General features: G+C 43.7%; 1 protein-coding gene across 1 annotated transcript; it reads right to left on the bottom strand.

The window, feature by feature from the left end:
- Positions 1-419: 419 nt before the first annotated feature.
- Positions 420-25,833, bottom strand: TMEM154 (transmembrane protein 154). The gene is made up of 6 exons (XM_075930067.1): positions 25,218-25,833; positions 9,948-10,265; positions 7,937-7,964; positions 6,532-6,617; positions 4,923-4,983; positions 420-620 (listed from the first exon to the last, which is right to left on the bottom strand). The coding sequence occupies exons 1-6, from the start codon at positions 25,303-25,305 to the stop codon at positions 605-607; spliced, it is 597 nt and encodes a 198-aa protein (XP_075786182.1). The 5' UTR covers positions 25,306-25,833; the 3' UTR covers positions 420-604.
- Between the last annotated feature and the right edge of the window lie 523 nt (positions 25,834-26,356).

Here is a 26,356-nt window from a genome sequence, read left to right on the forward strand (position 1 = left end):
TGTCTAGGGCTGAAGCCCTCAGGCTTCAGCTTTGCCCCTCCCCTGCCTGGTGCAGAGAGGCTTCCCCTACCACACACATGCACACCAGTGATGGCAGGGCTTGGGCAGCCTCAGGTTTCTGTCCCTCACCCAGGTCCTGTATTCACTTTTGTTGTCAGAAAAGGGTCACGATACAATGACGTTTGAGAATGTCTGCGCTAATAGAAGGAAATTGAGAGCTAAAGCTTCAGTGGTGCATTTATGGAGGAACTCTGGTACATGAGTAGTCATTCATATCATATCACAGCCACATACAGATAAAGGATAAAGTGGAACATGGACTGTTCTGAGGACCTTCAAAAATAGGACTGTTCTCGCTACATTAATGCTGAAATTGCATTGAAATACAAGTTTAAATCAAAACCTTATTCTTACTGTAATAAATTTCCTTGTTTTTATTGCTGATGCCTCCATAAGAATGTATGCAAAAGGAAACAACAAAACATTTGCTTCTCTCACTATTTGTGATGAATTAAGTTCACATCCAGTTCATCTAGGGTCTGTGCGATAGGACCAGGAGCGTTGTGTATGGCTTCCTTTTAACCAGTTCGGTGCTGTTTGGACTTCAGGATTCACAGTCACTGTATATGTATTAAAGAGAGAAACAGCTTGTGTCACTACAATTTTCCAATGAATTTTTTTCAGTAGTTGTGGTGTATTGTAATGTGTGAACTTGAAGACTGAAAATAAACACAAGTCATATATTTCATGAAATGAACATGTTTGTGACACAGGCAGAATGACCCGGGCTGATTTGATTTCTCTACTGCAGTGTTTCTTAAATAATAATTTTTTTTTATGCAGAACACTAAAGATTTTTTGTTGGGGAAAAAAAAGAGGTTGGGGAAAAGTTATTGAGCAAAAAATTTAAAAAAATTTAAAAATAAAGAGTCGGTCAAAAAAATAAAGTTGTTGAGCAAAAAAAGGTCATTTTGAACTCTGTACTCTGTGGCACTCCTCCGATTGCCTCCTGGAACACAGTTTAAGAAACACTGCTCTATTGTCTAAGGTGACTCTTCAATGAAAGCTCTCTCCCATTTATAGTCAAACCCTCACAAATCATATTTCCCTCCAGAACACCACCCTAGCATCTATGGCATGGGAAGTGATGGAATTCAGTTTTTAAATCCCTTCTTACATGAGCCAAATTGTTTCCCTTTTTTATTCTTCAGTTGTTCTTGTTTCCATAAACAAGTATTTTTATCTCTGGTATTTTTTTCAGTAATCAACTTATTATAACACAAATATTTTTTGTTAGTTAGGGGATAGCTACCCTGCAAGGGAAATTATGATTGCAGCTTGGCTAGGCATACCTGTGCTAACTTGGATCTAGCTAGTGTGGGTAACAACAGTTTGAAGGAGAAATGGTGCAGAATTCAGCATATGCTAGCTCACTGATGTACTATGATTTCCTGCCTTGTGTGCTGAGATTGATAACCTTAACTGGATTAATAGGATTGTTTTCACTTAATAGCTGTTCTTATTTTATTTGACTTTTAACATGTTTTCTCAAATGAACTGTTAAAATAATTCTATGCACTTTTCTTTCCTCTGTTTATATGATGCAGGATGTTCTGTCATAAAAATGTGTCTGTTTTGGTAAGGTTCAATAATAGAACTGAGTAGGGAACCAGATTTTCTTTTCTTTTCTTTTCTTTTTTGGAGGGGAGAGAGAGAAATTCCAGGATTTTTTTTCTCTGCCTTAAAATGGAATAAAATCAAAGTATTTAGGAATTCCACACAAAATCAAATACTTTGATTTTATTCCTTGAAAGTAGGAATAAGAGATCCTCCGGAATAGGGCTTTATTCCGGAGGATCGCGCCAGTCTGGACGCTCTTTTCCGGCTTTTCCCCAAGCCAGGAAAAAAGCGGCGGCCATGTTTATTTAAATCCCGCAGGGGATATTTAAATCCCCCGCGCATTTCTCTATTCCAAAGTTCTAAATTAGCATGGCTATTCCAAAGAAGGGGCCAGTGTAGACGTAGCCCTTGTGTATCTTCCACTATCTAAGCTTTTCTGAGGTTTTTTTCCTCTCAAAAATATTTTTCAGAGTCCAGTTAACTTCCTGTCTCCATTGTCAGGATTCATCTTTTCATGCTGGAGATGATATATGAACTGAATATGGAAATAAAGGGCAGGAGAAACAAAGCTTAACCATGACAAGATTCTGTATATTAGTTTAACTAAAAAGTCTCAGGGGGTAGCTGTGTTAGTCTGTAACTTTAAAAACAATCAGTAGTCCTATGACATCTCAGAGACTTAACAAAAATATAAATAGTATTATGAGCTTTTGTGGACAAAACTTACTTCTTCAGATGTGTTTGAGTTGTTTTCTCTATTCACGCTCATCTGAAAAAGTGGGTCTTGCTATGAAAGCTCATTATATTATAGTTAGTCTCTAAGGTGCCTCAGGACTGCTCATTATTTTAACTAAAGTTTATGGAAGCCCTTTAGGAACAGGATCGTACATGAATCTAAACAAGAATGGTTTTGGAACACAATCCTGGTGGGAGATTTGGATAGTAACTTCCTCTGGGACACAGGATCACACAGAAAAAACTGCAGTTTGCCTTTGGTGTGCAGTTCAAGACACCATGTAAATATTAACTGAACTATTTCTTTCTCCCCCTATAAAACAGATAATTTGCTCACCAGGCACGTGACCTGTACAGCTACACAAGCTTTTACAGATGTTCTGTGAAATTAATTGCATACACCAACTTTATGATGAAATAACCTTAGCTTAGTTCATCATCTGCCATGGTAACACCCCTGGAATAGGGCTCTGGTAGGAGAAATTGCCATGAGAATCTCTCCCTTCCTCCTTGTTCCCTTCAAGCATTTCATCTGAAAGCATAGGATTTGTTTCCACACCAAAGAGTTCATGTGGTTCACATCAAAGTTGCTGGATCTCCAGAGATGTGTGGAGGCTGAGAACATTTATAAGGGCTTGTTGGACTCATGGGCCCCAATGGCTTTCCCTTAACTGGTTTCTTGGCAACTCTTTTCAAGTGGAACCACCACATGGCATCTGGACCTACTGCCATGGCATCTTTATAGAACTGTTTGTGCCTGTGCCGTTGTTCATCATTCTATATCTCAAGAGATTAATTACTTCACCTATCACTGAAATGCTGCCACCTCTAGGGTGGGAATGCAGGAGCATGACAAAGTGAAGAACAGAAGCAACTGAAGCCAGGTAAGCCGAAGTGAATGGCCAATTTATTTAGGATACCAAGATTCATGCCCTTACCCTTGTAATAACTGCCAAGAGAATTTTACTGTAGATGGTATCATGAGCTTTCATGGGCATAGCCCACTTCCTCCGGTCATCTGAAGAAGTAAGCTGTGCCCATGAAAGTTCATGATACCATCTACATGTTTTGTTAGTCTATAAAGTACTACCAGACCATTTGTTGTTTTTTAAGTTTATTCCTTTTAAAAAGTGTTAGTCATTCTCAGTCAAGTAGAGTCACCTAGTGGTAAAAGATGAGACTCATGTTTTTTTATGCTGACTGACCTCTCTTTCTGAAAGTTCACCATGGATTTTTCAAAATACAGGCAGTCCCCGACTTACGCGGATCCGACTTATGTCGGATCCGCACTTACGAACGGGGCTTTCTCGCCCCGGAGGTCGAGGTGGCGGATTGCTACCTGTGAGCTCCGGGGCAAGAAAGCCCCGTTCGTAAGCTGCTCCGGTGCCCCTGGTCTGCTGGAGACCGTCTCCAGCAGACCAGGGGCACCGGGCGGGTTCCCGCGCTTCTGAGGCTTTGCCAGAGCAAAGCCTCAGAAGCACGGGAACCCGCCGTGGCTGCGGCTTCAGTCCCGGTGCCTGTGGTCTGCTGGGGACGGTCCCCAGCAGACCACAGGCACCGGGACTGAAGCGGCAGCCGCGGCGGGGTCCCGCGCCTCTGAGGCTTTGCCAGAGCAAAGCCTCAGAGGCGCAGCACCCCGCTGCCACTGCGGCTCTGCTCCCCGTGTCCCTGGTCTGCTGGGGGGGGGGCGCAGCTAGTGTGCCCCCCCCCAGCAGACCAGGCTTTTGTTTTGGACCCTGGGGCAGAGCAGCTGCGGCGCTGCCGATTGGTCCTGCAGCGCCGCTCTGGGCACTACTGGACCAACCCGGCAGCACCCCAGCTGCTCTGCCCCAGGTCCTGATTCAGCCGCTGCTGGTCAGTTTCAGCAGCGGCTGAATCAGGACGCCTGGGGCAGAGCAGATGGGGTGCTGCTGGGTTGGTCCAGTAGCACCGAGGAGCGGCGCTACTGGAGCAACCCAGCAGCACCCCAGCTGCTCTGCCCCAGGCGTCCCCAAGTCAGCTTCTGCTGAAACTGACCAGCGCTGACTACAGGAAGCCCGAGGCAGAGTTGCTCTGCCCCGGGCTTCCTGGAATCAGCTGCTGATCAGTTTCAGCAGCAGCTGACTTGGGGACGCCTGGGGTTTTTAAGTTGATTCTGTATGTAAGTCAGAACTGGCGGTCAGTTTCAGCAGCGGCTGAATCTGGACGCCAGTTCCGACTTACATACAGATTCAACTTAAGAACAAACCTACAGTCCCTATCTTGTACGTAACCCGGGGACTGCCTGTACTCATATTAACATCTTGGGAGATAGCACTTCAAATCTGGACAACTAATGAAATTCTGTTTGTTCCCTCTCTGTTTCTCTCACGCATAGGCTTTTTGTAGCAGTTTTCTGGTGTGCAAAGCTATAAATAGTCACTTTTTTAAAGATAAACAAGTATTGAGGCATTTGTCTGAACAGAAATCAAAGTTCATAATACATAATTAAATTACTGTTAGAAGTAGATAAAGAAGAAAAAAGTAGATCACATTTTCAAACAACTAATGTTGACTGTTTCTTTGAGTAATGGTAGAATAGAAAGTACCTTGTGAAAACATTTGATTCCTTTTCTTCTTCTTTTACAGTAGGTAAACATTCACATTCAGCTAGGAAAAGAACAGACAACCACACTGTATTCCTGCGTAATTCTTTCAGAAATATTGAAATGTATTCATTTTCAGAATAGATACTGTGAAACACAAAACTCCAGGGTACAAGCAGAGTTCTTTTTATCTGTAATATTTGTACATTTGTTTTATTTCATATAATTTATTATCTATTTTAAAGTATTCTGCCCTTGTGGCTGTAATGGAAGTCTTCATAATCTTTTATTTTTTTTATTCCAGTTGTGTGTTTGTGTGTGTGTGTGTGTATACATAGAAAGTGCTTTTCCTTGCCTGCATGCATTTTTAACAAACTCAGACTAAAAGAGCTATTTGTTAGATATTTACTGTACAGCTGCTTACAATTATATCTATTGTTTCACAAGATTGGTACAGCCAGCATTTTGGGGTATTTTTGTATGTGGTGTTGTTTCTAAAGAAATATATGAAATGTTTGCTGACTTTAAACATTTATTTATTTGCAATAAACATTTCTCCATCTACTGTATTGAAAGCCATCGACATAGTATTGCTATTATTTAATGTTTATATTGTAGTAGTGCCTATAGACTAATCAGGTCGGGACCATCCTACTGAACACTGTACAAACCTATAAAAACGATAGGTGTCTCCCAAAAGAGCTTACCATCTGGAAGATAATATATAACAGGTTGATGAAACAAATAAGTCTTTTGGGGTATGAGGCGAGGGATGGGCAAGAAAAATATTAGAATATGTGCAGTTCTTAGGCAATCTGAAGCAGTAATCCCAAAGTGCCACCTGTGTAGCTGAAATCAGATTGCCATTAATGCTATATATTAAGGAAGAGGTGAGTTCTGAGACTTGACATGAAGGTGGCTAAAGAATTGAGAATTTTGAATGGGAGCTCTTTTTATGAATTAGGGACAACCAGGGAGAGAGCATAGTGGTGCTTTAGGGAAAAGTGGATCACTGAGACATTGAGGCTGCCTTTCATGTCAGAGTAAAGGTGATGTCAGACAGACAGAGAAGCAGTATTTTTGACAGATTAGGTGAGTACAAATAAGGGCCCAAATGAAGGTGCTTGTGTTTGATTCAGTAGATAATAAGGAGCCAGTGGAAGGATGCAAAGGGTAGAGTGATATAGTCATAGTGATGAGCCAGGAAGATGATTCTGTAAGCTGTGTAATGAGCAAATAGTGCTATGGGCTATACAAAACCAGTGATTTCTCTTGGATGGCACAATATGGAATGCAGCACACTAGTGCAGACACTCTGAAAGAGCCTGATATTTTAGAGAGACAAGTATGCACCCCTAAAAACAATTTTAATTTAAAAATGTAAATACATGGCATTAATTTAATAAAAGCTTCTGCTGAAAACTAAAACCTTTGGCATTTGCTTGTGCAACTATTCTAGTATTATAGGCTTAAGACCAGGACTAAAAATGTTTTAAGAAAATTAGCAACACAACCATAAAATAGCTTCGTGATGATTTTTCTATTTATGGAAAGTACCACAGAGACAGAGAGAGAAAGAGAGAAAGAAATGATGTGGGGAGTTACCATGTACCATTTTTGTTCATGTTGTTCATCCATTTATCGAGCTCTTCCATTTCTACTTCCATAACAGAGGGTGTATCTTCTTCAAAAATAGGACTTAATGCAGGAAACAAAAGATGGGTTAGACAATGTGTTTCACTCAACAGATACATAACATAGGAACTTTGTATCAACCTTGTGCAATTCTGGGCCTTAATTGTGGCACACCAGTGCTGGTCTAGTGAGTTTGTTTTTTTGAAGATGCATCAGCCCTAGAAGTTAGAAGCAAATGATCCTGGGCCCAAATAGAACAAACACTATAGATAGAAAATTAGAAAATAAAAGGTCTGATCCTGCCCCTTAAAATTCATGGTGAAAATCTCATGTTGTCAATGGAAGCAAGATAAAGCCCCAAGTTAGAAATGTTATTTCAACAAGAAGGCTGATTTCAGTGATGCCTAAAAAGAAAGGTCATAACCATACTCATTTAATGTTACTAATTTTACTCTTTCTTTTACAGACCATTTTTAGATACTGCCTCATGGCTGAAAGATTACTGCTAACTTTATTTTGTATTTTTAGCTTGAATTAAAGGGAATCTTCCCCACTCTCCATAAATCTATGTTAATAACCTTGAACACTTAGCACGTTAGCATTAGGAGGGATCTCAGTAAAATAAATAAGGTAATAACTATCAAATTGATGAAAACTACCCTGCAGCCAGCTTGTTTTTATTGGACATGAGTTATTCAGTTCACACAAGCGCCAGAGAATTTTTACATGCCATGTAATAATAAGCAAACAAATCTGAAAAATAATTCAACATGACAAAGCTTATTCTAAGCAGACTGAATATATGGACAGAGCCAGGAACCCTGTCTTTGTTACCCAAAGTATAATTGTCTCCTGCGGCATCCATATTTACAATAAGCAATCATTTGTTACTTCTGCCCAAAACAACTGGTGGGGCTGTAGGCAGAAGACTGAATTAAAGGCCACAGAGCACCAGTGAAACCCATACTCTGCCTGTGTGGCTGAAATAATTCTAGCAGAAGTCTGTATTTATTGATTGGTACCACCTCCTTCTGCTTCCTGCAGTCTATGTGCTAAAGGATCAGAAGTCCCACAATAACAGCCAAATGTACTACAGTTGTCAACAAGAGAGTCTGCACATGTTAGCAGGAGGTACTGTATCCTACAATATATCAACCACAAAATACAGCAATGGTGATTATTTGGTAGGACCTGGGGTTCTTAAGCCTCTTCTAGGGTTAATTAATGAGAAAGGGTAAGAGTGCTGATAATGCAAAATATAAACTCCTCAAGACATGCAGAACATACAATAAATTTAAAATCAGAAAAATAAGGCCCTAAAAATGAACATGGTCTACTTTAGCAAAAAAGCAAAAACAATAAACAATGTCTATAAATGTTACCTTTTGACATTTTCACTTTCCAGTTCATCTGAAATAAAATAAGTTAGAGTTGAAGTGGTTTAAAACTTGTCTTTAATTATATATTTTCTCTCAATATAATATTCAAAATAGCTGAGAAAATTCTGCAGTTGGTTTCTGTTAAACACATAACAATTTTCAGTATATAGCTGGTTGTAATTTAGATTAAGTTTTACATTTTCTTCCATTAACTGTGTAGGCCTATGATTTACATAGGTGCTGACTGCTTTTAATCAGTAATTTTCTCTCAGACACTAAGAGTAGCTGACCACCAGCAACTCTTGCTGGTTATTAACATACATAATGACTGCTTTAGACATCCAGCACCAGAGTGAGCTGTTTGGCTTGAGCATCAGTAGCTGAAGTAAACCTAGGATACGAATCAGTGCAGTGGGAGTTAAAATCCAGAATACAAAAGCAGAGTTCCTTGAACCTAACAGATTCCAAGAAGGAAAGTGACATCCTGAAAAAGTATCAACTGTTATAGATAATGGTTTATTGCAAGTTTTGAGATAGTCAATGTGCAGTGCAGCTATTTATGAATGAAGATCTTAGGAGCTGGTTTCCACATTGGAGGAAAAGGTGAAGAAGCTTGAATGGTAGTTGAAATCTCAGTGTGCTAAATTACAGACCAAAGGAACAACTGTCAGGGAAGCTGGATGAGATGCCACACGACAGAAGGAAAATGAAAGAGGATTGAGGGTAGGATGAAATATTAACGAATTCTGGAAACCATGAGACGAACAAAAGGGAAATGTGCATATAAATAGATGTATTAAAAGATTGTTAAAGCATAGTTCTGGGTTCCTGCTCACTTTTTCCTTTTACTAGGAAGCAGTATCTTGGGTGTCTTAGCCTACTCTCTGCTCCTGACATGACTTGTTGGCAGAGAATCAAGATGAGTGCAGTGCGCTGGAGTAGGTTGGAGGCTATGGTGTCTTCTGGCTGGGCTGAATTTACAATGAGCTGATTTGAACCAGGAAATACTTGTACAATGTAGACATTACATCCAGCCCTTCGTTCTTTTTATTATATTCTAGAACTCATAAAAATTTTTGAGACCTGTGCAGAAGAAGTTAGTTCTCTGTATAGTGGCCCACTATACCACACCATCTTTCTGTTCTTGAGTTCTCTCTAATAGGATCTAATTTCTGAAACTATACCCACATATTTATATGAAAATCCCCTACACACACATATGAGCAATCAGGCAGAAACTTCCATATCCATTTGGTGTAGATCAGTGATGTACCCAACAGTAAACCATGGGCATTTTCAGAGTCACACTGCAAGTTTGCCCCTAAATGTCTATTTATGATTTAATAATTGTATTCGCATTTATACTTTTAACGGCACAAAATATTCCAGAATATCAGTACACCTCCTTCAAAAGTTCCTACATCACTGTAAATCTTTAAGGCCCTTTCTCTGTTCCTATTTTTCCACACAGCAAAGTTATTGAGGTTGGCTGTAGGTAGCTTCCTGAAATGATATGTCTTTATTGCAGAATGCAGTTACCCTGATCACATGATTCTCAAGGCAATTTGAACTGAACAAGTGGTTTCATAATAGCAATCACACTACAAGATCTCTAGGACAGCTTCCTTTGAAGTGCTAGATAAATTCTCTCATCAAAATTTTACTTGTAATTTCAGGTAGTTAGTAATGTCAGTAACGAAAGAAGTAAATTGTTTATTAGAGAAGTACCCTCAATGTTCAACCTAAGAACAAAACAAGAAAAAACATTTATGATCAAATAGTTCTGTTGGCTCTTAACTATTGGATACACTATACATGCTGTGCTTGAATTCAGTAAGGAAAACAAGACTCCACAGGTTCAGAATACATGTCTTTTCTGCATATGAAAATTCAAGTATCCATACAAAAATGCATCACAATAATTGAAATCCATTTCCTGAAATCCTTTCCTGTTCATGTTCAGTATTTTCTAAAAAGTTTCTTCTAAAATTTGAGAAGAAGCACTAAATTTTACCTTGCTTAGACTTTTTCCTTTTATGACATATCACAAAGAAGATGATCAGCAGAATTAGCAGGACTAGTATCACCACAGGAATGCCAAACATTAAGGCAGGCTGTGCACCTGCCAGTTCAGTGGTGGTGTCATTAGTCATATAATTTAACTCAATACTTGTATTATTTTCTGTTTCAGAATTAATCTCAGCCTCTGTTGGTGTGCTGACAGGTTTCACATCATTGTCACCTGCTTCTGCTAAATATTCTGTAGATGTCACTAGTCTCGTTGTTGTTTCTGTAGTTGATAGATAATCTCCCGAAGATTCTGTGTTAAGGCCTGCCAAAACATATGTAAACATCTAATCATTTTCATTTTTTAATTGGAAATCAAAATAGAGAGCAAGTCAACACATATGGTCTTAAAATGTCCTCAATTTCTTCTGTACCCATCCTGTTAGATTTTGTTTAAACAACACTTGAATGTCTGCACACTACCTGACTACAGTGATGGGTACTTTATACTAAGGATGTTAAATATCAATTAATCTACTCAACTAGTCAATAGGCACTTCCGCATTCCTCCTTTGAAATGTACAGGAGCCCCAGTTGGAACTCCGCATGCAGCCTGGGGGCAGCGGGAAGTCCTGCTGACTCCGGGCTCCACACGGGCACTTCTGCTTTGAAATGTACAAGAGCCCAGCGGGAGATCTTGTGCATTTCAAAGCAGAAGTGTCTGCATGGAGCCTGGGCCAGCAGGGACTCAGAGTCCCCCGCTGACCCGGGGCTCCATGCGGCGCTGCTGCTTTGAAAAGCTGCACAGAGCCAGGGTCAGATGGGGACTCGCCAACTGATCCCAAGCTTCACTCAGCATTTCTGCAGAACTTGGGGTCAGCTGGTGACTCCCCAACTGATCCCGGCCTCTGTGTGCTGCTGCTGCTTTGAAATGCCGAGGCCGTCCCCCGGACTCCGTGAAACGAGCCGTACCCCAGGCTCCGTGTGGCACTGTCGCTTTGAAGTATCCCGTCTCCCCCACAAGGGGGGGAAGCGACTAGTTGACTTGACTATCCAATAAGCATTTGCTTATTGGCTAGCCGACTAGTCCTTAACATCCTTACTTTATACATAATAAGATCACCCTTGCCAATTTGTTAAGAAAACTTATGATCCTGACAAAATTCTGCTAGTTTGCTCTGATAAACAGCAACATGTGTAACATACCCAGACAACCACACCCACCCGCTTGTTTTTGCACAATATACATTCTCTCACACACCATACCACCCTGCCGTTCTCTTTTCTCCCGACTGAATCCTAGACTCATCCTTTCATCAACTCAATCAGCGTGGCTCACCCTGTTATCTCTGATTCATCAAATCTCTCCTCTACTGCTCTCCGTAAAATTAACCATTTTCTCTGTTTCTCCATTGTATTCTCCCCAGAGCCTCACAACTGGCTTGGGGCAGGGAGGGGACGGAAAAGGGGGTGGAAATAGGTCTGGAGGAGGCAAAGCCAATAGAAACTGCTAACTTTCATTCACCCTCTCAGTGGACCCTGCACTGGAGGTGTCAAAAACACAGAGGATTTAGTGGACACAGCTGTAGTACCTCCACAGAGGCAATGAGTGGAGTTCCTCCTGCAGCCAGGCACAAGCAACACTTACAGCACTGGTCACCCTAGTTTCAAATGTAATAGGGTTTTTTCTTTTGGTGGCTACAGTTCATGACATTGGTTATATCATAGTGATGTGGCAAAACATTCTGCCTGCCTTGAGTGAGCAGGATTATTCAAGGATGCCCCAGATAGATGTTATTAACTGTTTTGTGATATTTATCACTCAAACAGCTACAAGATGTGGACATGCATCTGATGAAGTGGGTCTTTGCCCACAAAAGCTTATGCTCCTACACTTCAGTTAGTCTATAAGGTGCCACAGGACTCCTCGCCGCTTTTGCAGATTCAGACTAACACGGCTACCCCTCTGAGGGTACGTCTACACTACAGCGCTAGTTCGAACTAACTTAGTTCGAATTAGTTAATTCGAACTAAGCTAGTTCGAACTAACGCATCTAGAACTAAAAACTAGTTCGAACTAGCGTTTTGCTAGTTCGAACTAGCAAGTCCACATTGAGTGGACTCTGAACAGGGCTTAAGGATGGCCAGAAGCAGTGCAGGGCATAAAAGGAGGACTTAGAGCATGGAGATGCTGTCTCAGGCTAGCCGAGGGCTGCGCTTAAAGGGTCCCGACCCCCACCCCGGACACACAGTTCTAAGGGGTGCCCCACTTGCAAAGAAGTTCTGGCTTGGAGTGCCCTGAGTGCCCACACTGGGCACATCACACCACTCGGCCATCAGCCTGGCTGCACTTGCCGCAGGCTGCCATCTGGGGAGAGGGAGTAATTGGGGGGCTGCAGGAGAGCTTCCACCCCCAGAAGCCCGCAGAGCCAGCCCAGTCCTCCCCATCGGGGGCTCGTACCCCATTCCTCCCTCACCTCCTTCCACTTACCCTTCCCTAGCCCCCCTTCTTATTGATGTACAAAATAAAGATAACGTTTCTTCCAACATTGACTCTGTCTTTATTGAAAAAAACTGGGGGAGACTGGGAAAAGGAGGTGGGAGAGGGGAAGAGAAAGGCTGGGAGAGGGGAGGGCAACTAACATGATCAGGGGTTTGGAACAGGTCCCATATGAAGAAAGGCTACAGAGACTGGGACTGTTCAGCTTAGAAAAGAGGAGACGGAGGGGGGACAGGATAGAGGTTTCCAAAAGCAGGGGTTGGGTGGAGAGGGTGCATTCAGAAAAGTTCTTCCTGAGTTCCCATAAAGAAGGACTAGAGGACACCAAAGGAAAGGAATGGGTAGCAGGCTTGAAACTAGTAAGAGAAAGTTGTTCTTCTTCACAAAGCAAATAGTTAACCTGTGGAACTCCTTGCTGCAGGAGGCTGTGAAGGCTAGAACTAGAACAGAGTTTAAAGGGAAGTGAGATAAAGTGATGGAAGTTGTGTCCATGGAGTCCTATTAGCCAGAGGGTAGGAGTGGTGTCCCTGCCCAAAGTTTGTGGAAGGCTGGAGAGGGATGGCATGAGACAAATGGCTTGGTCACTGTCTTCAGTCCATCCCCTCCAGGGTCCCTAGGGTTGGCCGCTGTCGGCAGACAGGCTACTGGGCTAGATGGACCTTTGGTCTGACCCAGTACGGCCATTCTAAGCTCAGGGCTCAGGGTCGGGGGTCTCAGTGGACCCCCTTGATTTTCATGCACACCTGCTCCTGGGTGGCCAGGCTGGCAGCTCTCCTGCCCTAGACGGCCACTTTCCTGTGCCTAGTGCGGAGATCGTGGACGAGGACCACGATGTCCGCACTAGCCCAGGAAGGTGCCCGCCTCTTGCGGTCCAGGGCAAGCTCCCGGGAGCCGCCAGCCTGGTCCCGTCAAGAGGGGGTGGGCTGGGGGGCATCGGGTGGGTGGCTCTGTGCCGTGCCAGGTGCAGGGTCTGCTAGCTGGGTGCTGGCAGGCTTGCACCTGGCACGGGCACCGTAGCCAGCCCGTGCCCCTTTAAGGGGTCCGGGGCCGGGAGGGGGGCATAGAGTTTCCCTGGTGTTGGCCAGAGTGGCCACCAGGGAAACCTGGGGAGGGCTAGCCTCCCACTAGTTCGAACTAAAGGGCTACACAGCCCTTAGTTCGAACTAGCTAGTTCGAACTAGGCGTTAGTCCTCGTAAAATGAGGTTTACCTAGTTCGAACTAAGCGCTCCGCTAGTTCGATTCAAATTCGAACTAGCGGAGCGCTAGTGTAGCACCTATTGAAGTTAGTTCGAACTAACTTTGTAGTGTAGACATACCCTGATACTTGACAAGATGTGGACCCTGTACTATATACTTCATTGCAAGGTAAAACCTCCTGTTGATGTGAATGGGAGCTTTTGCTTGAGTAAAGAATGCAGGAATGAGTCCTTTGTGCATTTCCATGGATCAGCTTAAAATGATCTGAAGTTGTAACTGCTCAGTGTTGTCTGCTGTTTTTGACAGTGCCCTGTGTTCTTTGGCGTTCATTATCTACTTTATATTTGAGAGAGTGAGTTTGTCCGTCCATCTGTTTGTGAACTACTCCAAAATAGTAAGAGCTAGGCCCACCAAATTTGGCAGACAGCTTCCTCTTATATTAACTTAAAGCAAAGTAAGGGTTTGGCTGTACTAGGAAAATGAGATGAGCTTGGAATGGGATTGCTTCTCACAAAACCATATAGAACAGAGAAGGAATCACCAGGCAAGTGAAAGAGGTTGACTAAAGGTGCACCCCACCCTCCATGACTGTCCTAGTCCTGAGCCTCTCATCACCCAGGTGCTGTTTAAAGAAGGTGCAGGGGCTGAAGTCTCCTCCCCCAATTCATATGGGAACATTGCTGGCTATTCCCCTTTGTCAAGAGTACTATTTCAGGAGTGTGTGCGTGTGGGGCAGCAGTGGTGTGTACCAGGATGCAGCTTGCTTTTCTTCCAGTTCTCTGGACTATCAGGGAGTAAGGGGAAATTATTTAGATTCTATGCATGCCTCTCACTCCTGGCCGGTGAAAGGAGGGGGCAGAGGAGTAATTCACACAATCCAAGTATGTTGCCCTCACTCCTTGATAGTCTGGGGAATGGGAAGCTGTGTCCCAGTGCGCATGGCTGCTGCCCTCTCTGCTCTCCTGAAATGGTGCCCTTGCCCTTTGTCAGGGAGTGAGGAGAAAGTGCACAGTGTACTGCATTTCTCACTCTGGCTGGGGAGCACATAGAGCAGATGAATCTGGACCTGCACCCTCAACAGGACATGAACCTCTCCCCAGCTATGCCAGCTAGAGCTGCAGCTGTCATAGAGAGGTGCTTCTTACCTGGCCCCAAACTGCTGTGGTGGGAGAGGACTTGAGGTTGTCTTCTCTGCCCAGGGCAGCCTACATACTGAATGCCTCAAACCAGTCCCACCTCAGAATAATGATTTAAATGAAGAAAAACAAAAATTGGAGTGAAGGATCTGAGCAATGCCTGGTAAATCTGCTAGTACTGAATGCAATACGGTAAATCCATATGGCTGTTTTAATAACTTAGTGTATCTGATTCTATGAAGAGCTAAACTCCCTCCTGCCAAGTGCTAATCCTCCTCAATTTCCATTGAAGTAAATGAGAGGTAAAGATTCTCAGTCCCATGCTAGAGGCATTCAGGACCCCCAATGGACTGGGGGCAATAGTACTTAACATGGTAATTGCTTTATAAACCCATACGGCCTTGTCACAGTACTATGAGAGGAGCAATTCTATCCATTCTGCAAATAAGGAAATAAAGGGAGGCAAATGAAAGGACTTGCCCAGGGACACACAGTGAGTCAGTGAGAAAACAAGGATTAGAACCCAAGATCCCTATCTCATTCTTAATCTGCTGGACCACATTACTTCTCCTTACTGGAAGGAAAGAAGTATCTCCTGAGGCTATATCCTAGGGAATAGCATTTTAAACTATTAAAATAATTTGTTTATCGCATTAAGTTATTGTAGTGATGACTTATCTATCTAGTTATTTATGCCATACACAGTGTCCAAGGGCCGGGTCATTTTATCCTTTACTAAATATTATCAGCACAAAATATTTAATATTAAAAATAAGTCATAAGGTTACTTCATTTAAAATATAACTATAACTTTTAATTGGTCTCCTTCAAAGCACTTTACAAACTATAATTAATAAAATTTAACTTATTTATTTAGTTTTTTACCTCTGTGTTCAACAGCAAAACAGTCTCTCTCTTTTGTAGGTAATACCCCATCCTGTGTTTGCTCATGTCCATTCTACTTAGGTGAATCCCTAGCTGTTCCCTAGGAGGTGGGGTCGGAAGGTAACTCTTGACAATACTTCTGCCGACCTCAGCACTGCGGCGCCCACTTCTGCATCTTCCCTAGCTAGCTGAGTGATCACGTAGTGCTCTGCAAATGTGTGTACTGATGACCACTTGGCTGCCGCTTGTGCTCTTGTCAAGTGAGCAGTTATAGGTGGAGCTGGTCTGCGCCCTGGCGTCCATGGACGGAAGTTGAGGCGCTGGGTCCACCAATGCCTCATCTGGCAAGGAAGAAGACGACTCTCTGAGTGGTGCTTGCTCTTCCCCACCATCAGGCACTGCCGGGTCCTTGAAGGTTGAAGGGCCCACCTGCTCTGATCTCACTGATGGAATTGAGGCCTCTTGTCCCTGACGAATCACCGGAGGCCTAGTCGAGGCTGTAGTGAGTTGGCTCTCCTCTGGTGGTGATGCCTACAAGGGAGTGGCAGATGGGGCACTGCTCTTAGGGGATGACCCCGCAACTGACCCGGGGGGGGGGTGTCCTTGAGCCTGGTGGTAAGCCCACGGTGTCCAAAATGGCTGCCACTGTGCTTGCCAGGCTTACTGATCCGCAGAGGTCCTGTGCCATGATCTATGACTCTAATGGGATCAGTGTCTAGATCTGGATCTATAAGAGGATCTGGCAGATCGTACAGACTCCACCTCAGACTCAGAAGAATAGTCTGATGCTGACCATGGGGGAGCAGTTGAAACTTGTTCCCTCTGGTGCACAGCCATAGCAGATGGTTTACCTCTGTATATAGGTCCCGGTGCGGGGGGAGGCAACTGTGGGGCCTGCGTAATACCCATTGGCATTTGGTAGACTGGGAAATACCCCTGTGGTACCGTGGTTGGCTGGAGTACCGAGGGGTGTTGTGCTGCTGGTGCCGCGGCAAGTGGCTCGGTGCAGGGATAGGTGCCGGTAAAGGCATCAACGCTTTTGTGTAAGGTGACATCATTGGAAGTAACTGACTTGGCATGGGGGTCGGCACCAGGAGGGGCCGTAGTAGCGGTGCAGCCTGGGACAGTGCCGTCTGCATCAGTGCCACCTGAGATGGTGCTATTCACACCAGTATTGCCTGGGGCTGCATCATCTGCTCCGGTGCTGACTGAACCAGTATCAGAAGAGTCCCTGCCTGCCCCGATACCGGTGCCAAGGCTGGAAAGAGGGTTGGTGCTGGTGCCTGAGTCAGAGTCTGGGCTGGAGGCTGTGCAGTGGTCTGCGGCAGGAGCGGTTTGAGGCCGGCCGTGGCAGCTGGCGCCCCAGGTGGAAGTCGCGATCGGCGCCCCTGCCTGCACGGCCGTCAATGGCTGTGACGTCATCATTGGGGGCCCAGGCCGGCAGCGCCCTAGGCAACTGCCTAGTTTGCCTAGGCTCATGGGCCACCCCGGGTCTGTGGGGCCCATGGAACCGAAGACGGTGCTGGGGGAAACTACCCGTCCTGTGTGACGGCGTGGCCTGCACTTGCGGCACCGCGCCGTCCCCCTCGGCCAAGGTCAGTTTGATGAGCTCGCGTGCCACATTGAACGTCTCCAGGGTGGAGGGATGCCGGATATTGGAAATTGGAAAGAGTACAGAGAAGAGCGACAAGAATGATTAAAGGTTTAGAGAACATGACCTATGAAGCCAGGCTTCATGAACTGGGCTTGTTTAGTTTGGAAAAAAGAAGATTAAGGGGGGACATGATAGCAGTTTTCAAATATCTAAAAGGGTGTCACAAGGAAGAAGGAGAAAATTTGTTCCTCTTGGTTACTGAGGACAGGACAAGGAGTAATGGGCTTAAAGTGCAGCAGGGGAGGTTTAGATTGGACATTAGGAAAAAATTCCTAACTGTCAGGGTGGTCAAATATTGGAATAAATTGCCAAGGGAGGTGGTGGAATCTCCCTCTCTGGAGATATTTAAGAACAGGTTAGATAGACATCTGTCAGGGATGGTGTAGACGGAGCTTGGTCCTGCCTTGAGGGCGGGGGGCTGGACTCGATGACCTCTCGAGGTCCCTTCCAGTCCTATTATTCTATGATTCTATGATATCCCCCATCCCATCTGCCTGACCTGGGCTCCGCCTCCTTCTAGGCTCCTTCGAGGCCAAGTGCCCTTCCTTAGGGCACACTTTGTGGCCATGTCTCTCTGTCAACCACCCTCTCGAGTCTTTGGAGCCCCCTGTGCTGGTGACTGCGACCTGTGCCGGGGCGCCTTCGACGTGGCCGTGTGATGTCTGATCAGTGCCGCAGATGTAGTGGACGGTGCACTGTGTACCGAGTGGGGACGCTCCTCACTATGAGGCTGAAGCGCTGATGCCATTAGCAAAAGTTTAGCCAAGAGTCCCTTTCTCTCTTAGTTCTTGGCTTGAATCCTTTGCAGATAGAGCAATTCTCTGCTCCATGAGCCTCCCCTAGGCACTTCAAACAGGAAGAGTGCAGATCACCACAGAGCATAGGTTTGGAGCAAAACCCACACAGCTTAAAGCCCTGGAGCCCTGGCATCCCCTCCTCTGATGGGGAGAGTCCGCTAAGCTCTTCTCCTGTGACTAATCACCCTATTTACACAAACTAACCACTAATTATCAACAGATTTTAACTATAATACAAGTTGAGATAAGATCACAGTCTGCTAAGGAAAAGGCTGAGAGCCTGAACACATGCTCCAGCTACCATCACAGGTGGTAAGAAGGAACTGAGGGGGTGGAGGGCCAGCAGGGGTATATATATATGCTGATATACTGGCGCCACTCCAGGGGGCTCCCTGCCTGGCCCTATGGGTACTGCTAGGGGAAAAAGCTCCAGAATCCGTGCACGTGGCGCACATACACCTAAACAGAATGGACATGAGCAAGCACTCGAAGAAGCTCATGATACTATATATATTTTTGTTAATCTCTAAGGCAGGGGTGGGCAGAAGGGCTTCTGCAGGCTGGATCTGGCCCGCCAAGTGGGTTGACCAGCCGGTGGTGGTCCTGTTGCTCCCCCATCCACAGGCCAATCAGGACCTAGGAATGGGGGCGTGCATGGTGCCTAGAGTCAACCCTCGTGGTTGACTCTAAGTGCCGCATGCCAGAAGGAAGGAAGCAAGAGACTTCACGTTTCCCTTGCCCCCAAGCTAATCATGGCCTGGAGATGGGGGGAAGTGCACAAAGTCTCTTCCTGCCCTGCAAAGAGCTCAGCACTTAGAGTCAACCACCAGTTGCTGCTCAGCTGGTAGGTGCCTCTACGTGTGACAATCCCTGGCAGAGTGGGGGCAGACTTTGTGTGCTTACCCCAACCCATAGGCCTTGTGCTTCCTGCGGCTCCCCTTGGCTGCAAAGGATGAAACAGAGTCAATGGGAGCTGCGAGGCTTCATTCCCGTGGCGCTGGTACATAAACATACTGGGGTGATGAATTAAAGTGTTTCTGAAAGTGTTTCCATGGTCTACATGGTTCTTGATCCTACCATGAATGCAAGGTACCAGACTTGATGACTTCTTGAGATTCTTTCCAGTCTTGTGATCTGATGATTGTTTGCCCACTTTTTTTTTATGATATGATTTCATTTGGGAGATTTAAATACATCCTTCAGCAGTTCAGTAGCCAGTTATACAATGCTGCTTCCAGCATATTGTTGTTACCTTCTATAAACTGCATCATTTAGAAATTATATTTTAACTGCTGCCAAGGTTTAAAGCATGACCAAGTTCTCAAGGGATACAAAATGACTCTGATAATCTCACAAGTCCATATCATACATTTGGGCTATGTCTACATTGGCAAGATTTTGCGCAAGAGTTTTTGAGTTAAAGTATTTGCACAAGAGAGCATCTACACTGGCATGTGCTTTTGCGCAAGAGATGTGCTTTTGCACAAAAGCATCCGTGCCAGTGTAGACACTCTCTTGCGCAAGAAAGCTCCGATGGCCATTTTAGCCATCGGGCTTTCTTGTGCAAGAAATTCATGTTGCCTGTCTACACTGGCCTTTTGCGCAAGAACAGTTGCACAAGAGGGTTTATTCCTGAACGGGAGCATCATAGTTCTTAGGCAAGAAGCACTGATTTCACACATTAGAACGTCAGTGTTCTTGCATAAGAACTCCCTGCCAGTGTAGACAGGCAGCATGTTTTTGTGCAAAATCATGCCAATGTAGACACAGACTTATTGTACAGTACAGCATAGCTCCACCAAGTGAGAGAGAGAATTACAGATAAGAGCTGAAAATCACTAATGGCACTGATCATGGCAGCTTTCATGGAACCTACATTCATTTTGTGGGACACAAATGCGTGTTGTTAGTCCCTCTCTTTGGGTCAGACTCAGATACCTGACTCACAGTGAGTAGGTGTTTTAATCCACAAAGAATAATGTGATTCCTCACAGAATACGATACAGGCAGTCCCCGAGTTACGCGGATCCGACTTATGTCGGATCCGCAGTTACAAACGGGGATTTTCTCGCCCCGGAGGACTGGAGCGGCGGGACCCTCTGGGGCGAGAAAAGCTGCTCCCCATCTCCCTGGTCTGCTGGGGGAGCCAGCAGACCAGGGAGACGGGGAGCAAAGCGGTGGAGGACCCGGGGCCGGACCCGCGGTGCTTCCAGCTGATCTGGAAGCGCCGTGGGTCCGGCCCGGGTCCTCCGCCGCTTTGCTCCGTGTTTCCCTGGTCTGCTGGGGAGGGACGCAGCTAGTGCCTCCCCCCAGCAGACCAGAGAGACGTGGAGCAAAGCCTGGGGCCTGTGGTAGAGCGGGTGAGGCGCTGCCGGTTGGTCCCGTAGCACCGCTCCTTGGCACTACTGGACCAACCAGGCAGCACCCCAGCTGCTCTGCCCTAGGAGTCCTGATTCAGCTGCTGCTGATCAGTTTCAATCAGTGCTGCTGGGTTGGTCCAGTAGTGCCGAGGAGTGGCTGCACTACTGGACCAACCCAGCAGCACCCAAGCTGCTCTGCCCCAGGCGTCCCCAAGTCAGCCGCTGCTGAAACTGACCAGCGGCTGACTACAGGAAGCCTGAGGCAGAGTTGCTCTGCCCCGGGCTTCCTGGAATCAGCTGCTGATCAGTTTCAGCAGCAGCTGACTTGGGGACGCCTGGGGTTCTTAAGTTGAATCTGTATGTAAGTTAGAACTGGTGTCCAGATTCAGCCGCTGTTGTAACTGATCAGTTTCAGCAGCGGCTGAATCTGGATGCCAGTTCCGACTTACATACAGATTCAACTTAAGAACAAACCTACAGTCCCTATCTTGTACGTAACCCGGGGACTGCCTATATTGCACAGCATGAGTAAGAGTATATCAGTTTTGGGCCCTTTATAATTGAGTAAGATGTATCAACCACTAGAAAATTTCTTTAAATTTCACAACAGGGCTTTTCACTATTGGTTTTGCTGGCAAGTGAATTAAGTTCTTCATTCACATTTTGAAAAGGACGAACGGCATCATTTGCAGACACGTAAACTATGGCATGAAGTCTTGCTTGGTGTCTTTAAAGCAGCTGTTGAAAAACTGGTGAATCTTGCTTTATACTTTATCATCATTGTCCATATAAACTGGGCCACATTTATTTACACAACAAAAACAATAATATTTTGTTGCCATGTTTGAACATAATGCTTGCTGCATTTCCTGCTCTGAGTGGTTTGCCTTCTTGATGAAGTAAGAGGTAAACAAGACTTCTCTTTTTAATTTGAAGGGGAGGACAAAGCAAAAACCAGACAATCTGCTTCCTCTTTCTAAAGAATACAAATATATTCTATTATAAAAAATTACCAGAACAGACCTACGTTGCTCTTATAAAAACATTTTAAATTTACAGCTTTGTATCTCAGCACAAAATAAAAGGAAAAAAATAAAAGATTTCAATTGGTGGAATAATCAGGAGTTCTTTTTAAATGGAATTTTGGTTTCTCCTAACTTTGCTATAAAATGCAAATACTCTACATGAATGAAAATTCAATTCAGGGCTAAAAATAAAGAGTTAAAATTCTATATATACTGAAAGAAACATGCAGGCAATCTGCGTTTGCTAATTTATGGAGTAAAATATGTATGGCAGGATCTGTTTTCCATTGGACTTATTATTAACACACACAGTTGCCCAACTGTTTCTTCCTACCTAATAACTTTTATCTATGTTATTTATATATATCATTTCTACTCTCTTTAGCTGATTATATTTAACTGTTGATCCTTAAAATTGGCAAGTCTTGCCCAGATAACATGTTGGAACGTGCTTCAAATATGAAACATAGGAATTCGTAAACCAACTTAAGACCAGCTTGATTAATAGAGTGGTAAAATAGCCTCATATATGAAGGGGTAAATCAGCAGAACAGGATCCTCTAGAAAATGCATGCTTACAAAAAGTCTTGTCCAGATGGGTGTGAAATATATTTGGGTATGTCTACACTACGGCAGTATTTTGAAATATCTTATTTCGAAATAATGTGACTAGACACAAACTGCATTTCAAAATAGCACTTTGCTATTTCAAAATAGCGCGTCCACACTGATAGGATGCTGAACCGCATTTAAGACCATCTGGAACCGGTTCTGGCAGGGCATCAGGTCAGGAATTAGCCTCAGGCAGCAGCCACACAAGGTATCTGAGACCTGTGCTTAAAGGGACCCCCCTGGACAGCCAGTTCTCAGGTTTCCCTGAGTGCTTGCCTACCTCGCTGAGGGACAGCAAAGCATTTTGTCTCTGTGTGCTCTGGTTGCCCTCACTCAGGGCACCACAGCACTCTGCAACATGGAGCCAAAGCTGCCCCTGGGCACTCTGGTGCTTTTCTTGGACACGTTGCTGGGAGCCTGGCTGCGCTTTCTGCAGGCTGCCATCCAGGAGGTCCATCGGGAGGGCTGTCAGTATCCAGCCAGGAGGCCCTGAGGGAGAGCTTCCACCCTGAGGAGCACTAAGAGCCTCCATGGTCTGCCCCACTGGGGGCTTGTGCCTCATTCCACTAACCACTCTTTCTGATGTCAAATAAAATACACGTATTTTCATGAACACAAACTCTCTTTGTTTAACAAAACTGGGGCTGTGTATAGACTACACCTCTCTGTCAACAGAGAGATGTAGATTAGGCACGTCAAAATTGCTAATGAAGCAGGTATTTAAATATTCCGTGCTTCATTTGCATAAACATGTCCGCTGCTTTTTTCAAAACGGAGCTTTTTTTAAAAAAAACAAACCGCAGTCTAGACGTGGATCTATTGAAAATAAACCCTTTTTCAACAGATCCTGTAAACCTCATTTTTTGAGGAATACAGGACCTGTCGAAAAAGGGTTTATTTTCGACAGATCCATGTCTAAACTGCCGTTTTTTTTCCAAAAAGCTCTGTTTCGAAAAAAAGTGGTGGCCTTGTTTATGCTAATGAAACACGGGAAATTTAAATCCCTGCTTCATTAGCAATTTCAACGTGCCTAATCTACATCTCTCTGTCGAAAGAGAGGTATAGTCTAGATGTACCCTGAGATAGCTCTCTAATGTAGGAGTAAATAGCAGTAACAACTTGTTTATGAATCTGATGGGAATATCTGCCTAAATTACACCAAAGATTGATCTGTTGAGTAAGAAGGTATCATATTTACATACCCACTTTTCAGAAAGTTGCATTTTGATGTATTTTGAAAAAGAGATGATGCAGCAACATAGCAGTTGCTACACAATGCCACATGGAAGAAATCTCAGTAAACCCTCATTTCTTGCTTTATCACTTTGTATAAAACTATAACACACATTTTTGTCTCAAAATAGATTAGGTTCAGATCCATTTTGTAATTCATCATTATGAGGAGGATAAGAGGTCAAGAACAAGAATCCCCCTGTGGTCCTAGCTATGTATGTGACTTCACCCAAGAGCTCTTTTGAGCACTTTATAGGATATCTACAGCACATTTGGCTCTGGAATTGAGAGGTCCTCTTGAATTATGGCTCAAGGTAATAACAGCATAGGGACACAACACAAATCTAGCACCTCCTAAATTCTTGACATCCCTCTGCTTGAAGCACTGCGGAGTATTGTTATTTCTGTGGCTGAGCAAGGTTCTTGAAACATAGCTCAGTGAGGAAGCCTTTTCTGTAACATTCTAAATGTTCAATATAGTACAAAGAAACATGGAATACTTGCACTTGGTCCAATCTTTATCTACCTTATACATCTGGCTGTGGTGAGGTGTGAGCTTTCCCCAGAGTTTGTTACAACTTTGTCTTGTATGGTACTTGGCACAAAATTTTATTTTAATTTCAATTCAATTTGTGAGATTTGAACGTTGGAAATGTTATTTATATCCTATCTACGATGCAAAATCGAACTGTACTTTCCCCATCTTTAAGGCCCACTGTGTTATAAATGATCCCATGAAAGGTGAGGACTCCTGAGAGCTCTGGTCCTTGATTACTAGTCCAAATGTATATGACTAGCTCAAATTTACAAAGAGACTTCCTGTTCTAATATAATTCCCCTGATAATTGTAGACAAGGACTTTTTTTTCTAAAAAATTGGGTTATAACTAGTCTGAGGGTTAGAACATGTGTTGTTAGAGTGGTTGTAATGCAATTTTATTCCATCTGCACAGGTAAAACCAAACCATGTTATTTTCAGTCACAGGACTTAACTATGATAGTGTTTGCAGTAAAGACAGAGCTTATAACCCAGACTTACAGCATTGCTGTAGCACTTTTTAAAATCCATTTTCATAATGGTCATTAGAATCATAATAAAGGTGGGTCAGCAACAACAGAGGGACTACCATTTATTCCCATTTTGTGCAGAACTGTTGCTTCATTCAGCAATTTGAGAGCAGCTAGCACTACCACTGTAGACTGAAGCATTTCAACAGTGGTTTATTTCACACCCAAAAGCACATAAGTAAAACAATTTGTAAGTTTTGTTTTAAACACCTATCAACATTGCTCAGTTACTGCCTCTATTTCTTGTGTAAAATACAAGTGAAACAATGTACATAATATTTTCATAATTTTTGTTCAAAATTAAGCCTGTAATACATAAAATTTTAATAGTATGGATCATCCTTAAATGATTAATTTGTTTAACAAAAGTTGTTTGTTATGGCTGTTTGAAATAGTCAACTGAAAACTGAATAATCAGAGTACAGTATTTTTGTCCATTAAATGCCATTATGAAGGACATAGGACTTCTACAGACAAAATATACCATATGGTGAATATCATAACATAAATCAATGATGGGTGTTAACCAAACTCCTATATCTATAAACACCTACATTTCAAAGATGTCTGGAAACAAATGTTGCAACTGAAAGCTGATCTATATTAAAACAAACAAACAACCCTCCCCCCCACACACAGATGAAAGTAGCAAAGTTAAACGAAGCTAAAACAAACTGTGCAAGTTTTCACAAATCTCCTTCACAGAGATCAGGTTTTCAGGGTGTTACCCTCTAAAAGAGTTCTATAGCTGTAGGCATAAAACATGTCTGCATAGTTCTACCTCAGAACATAAAAGACTTTATTACTTACCATAACTGGCAGATCCTGTAGCGAAAAACAAGAAAAAAAACAACATGAAGTTTTGTTTCTTTGTGTCACATTCTTTGTTATTAGGCATGATGCTCAATTTTAGTTTCTCCCTGTTTTACAGGAACATGTACATTTCCTGTTTCCTGCCGATGTATATGAGTTTAAATTTCTTAAGAAGATGTACTGTATTCGATTGCTTTTAGGAAGTGATGTAATTCAGCTTGGGCCTGTCAAACAAGCAAGGATTGCAAAAGAAAAAAAGTTTGTTCTTCAAGCACTGATTCACCAAAGCGCCTATTTAAGTGGTTTGTCAGAGCCCTGCCACTCTTACCCATTCTCAAGACCTGTGCCTATAAAACAGTGTCTGTTCTTTTATATTCAGTGTTGTAGTGAAGAAGGCCCCAGCACAAAATAAGATGTTTCTGTATCTGTGTGGAGGATTCCACATCTCCGACTGTTGGTATCCTATACAGATGATCTCCAAGGGTTAGATTTTCAGTATGGACTTTCTGATGCACAAGTTGTGGGACATGCAGACGTGCCTATACACTTTTGAAAAAGTAGGTTCTAAATGCTTTAAACCATTGCTTTTTTTAAAAAGCAGGATGAATGGTTGCTTATGACAGCAGTTACCTAAGCATTTGAGTCCACTTTAACCAGAAAAGGGGGAAGACTAAACTCAGCATTCATATTCAGTTTACCTGGAAAGTGATTGAATACTATGGTGGTAATGGCTCAAGAAAACCTTAAGATAGGAAAGCTTCTGAAAATTACCTTGAACAGCAAAATCCCTGAGAGTGGTCCAAGTCAAGAGTGTCCAAGAAAAATACTTCAAAATGTAAGGTAAATTTTCTTGCTTGGATTTGGTTTGAACATCAGCAAAGGTGGTTTGCCATTTACAGCCAAGATGAGCCTCAGGAAGCAGCGGCTCAGCCCACCGGGGCTTCCCTTGGCTACAAACAGTGTATCGGAGCCAATGGGAGCTCCGTGGCCACAGTACAGGTAAGTAAAAAAACTGGTGTGTCCAGTTAGCAGCTTTCTCAAAATGGTTTCGCAGACAACTTTAAGAAACACTGACCTACATGCTGGTTGGTCCTGACGTGACGGCAGGGGACTGGACGTGATGCTTCTCGAGGTCC

Source organism: Pelodiscus sinensis, chromosome 5, assembly GCF_049634645.1.
Source record: "Pelodiscus sinensis isolate JC-2024 chromosome 5, ASM4963464v1, whole genome shotgun sequence".
Lineage (NCBI taxonomy): Eukaryota > Metazoa > Chordata > Testudines > Trionychidae > Pelodiscus > Pelodiscus sinensis.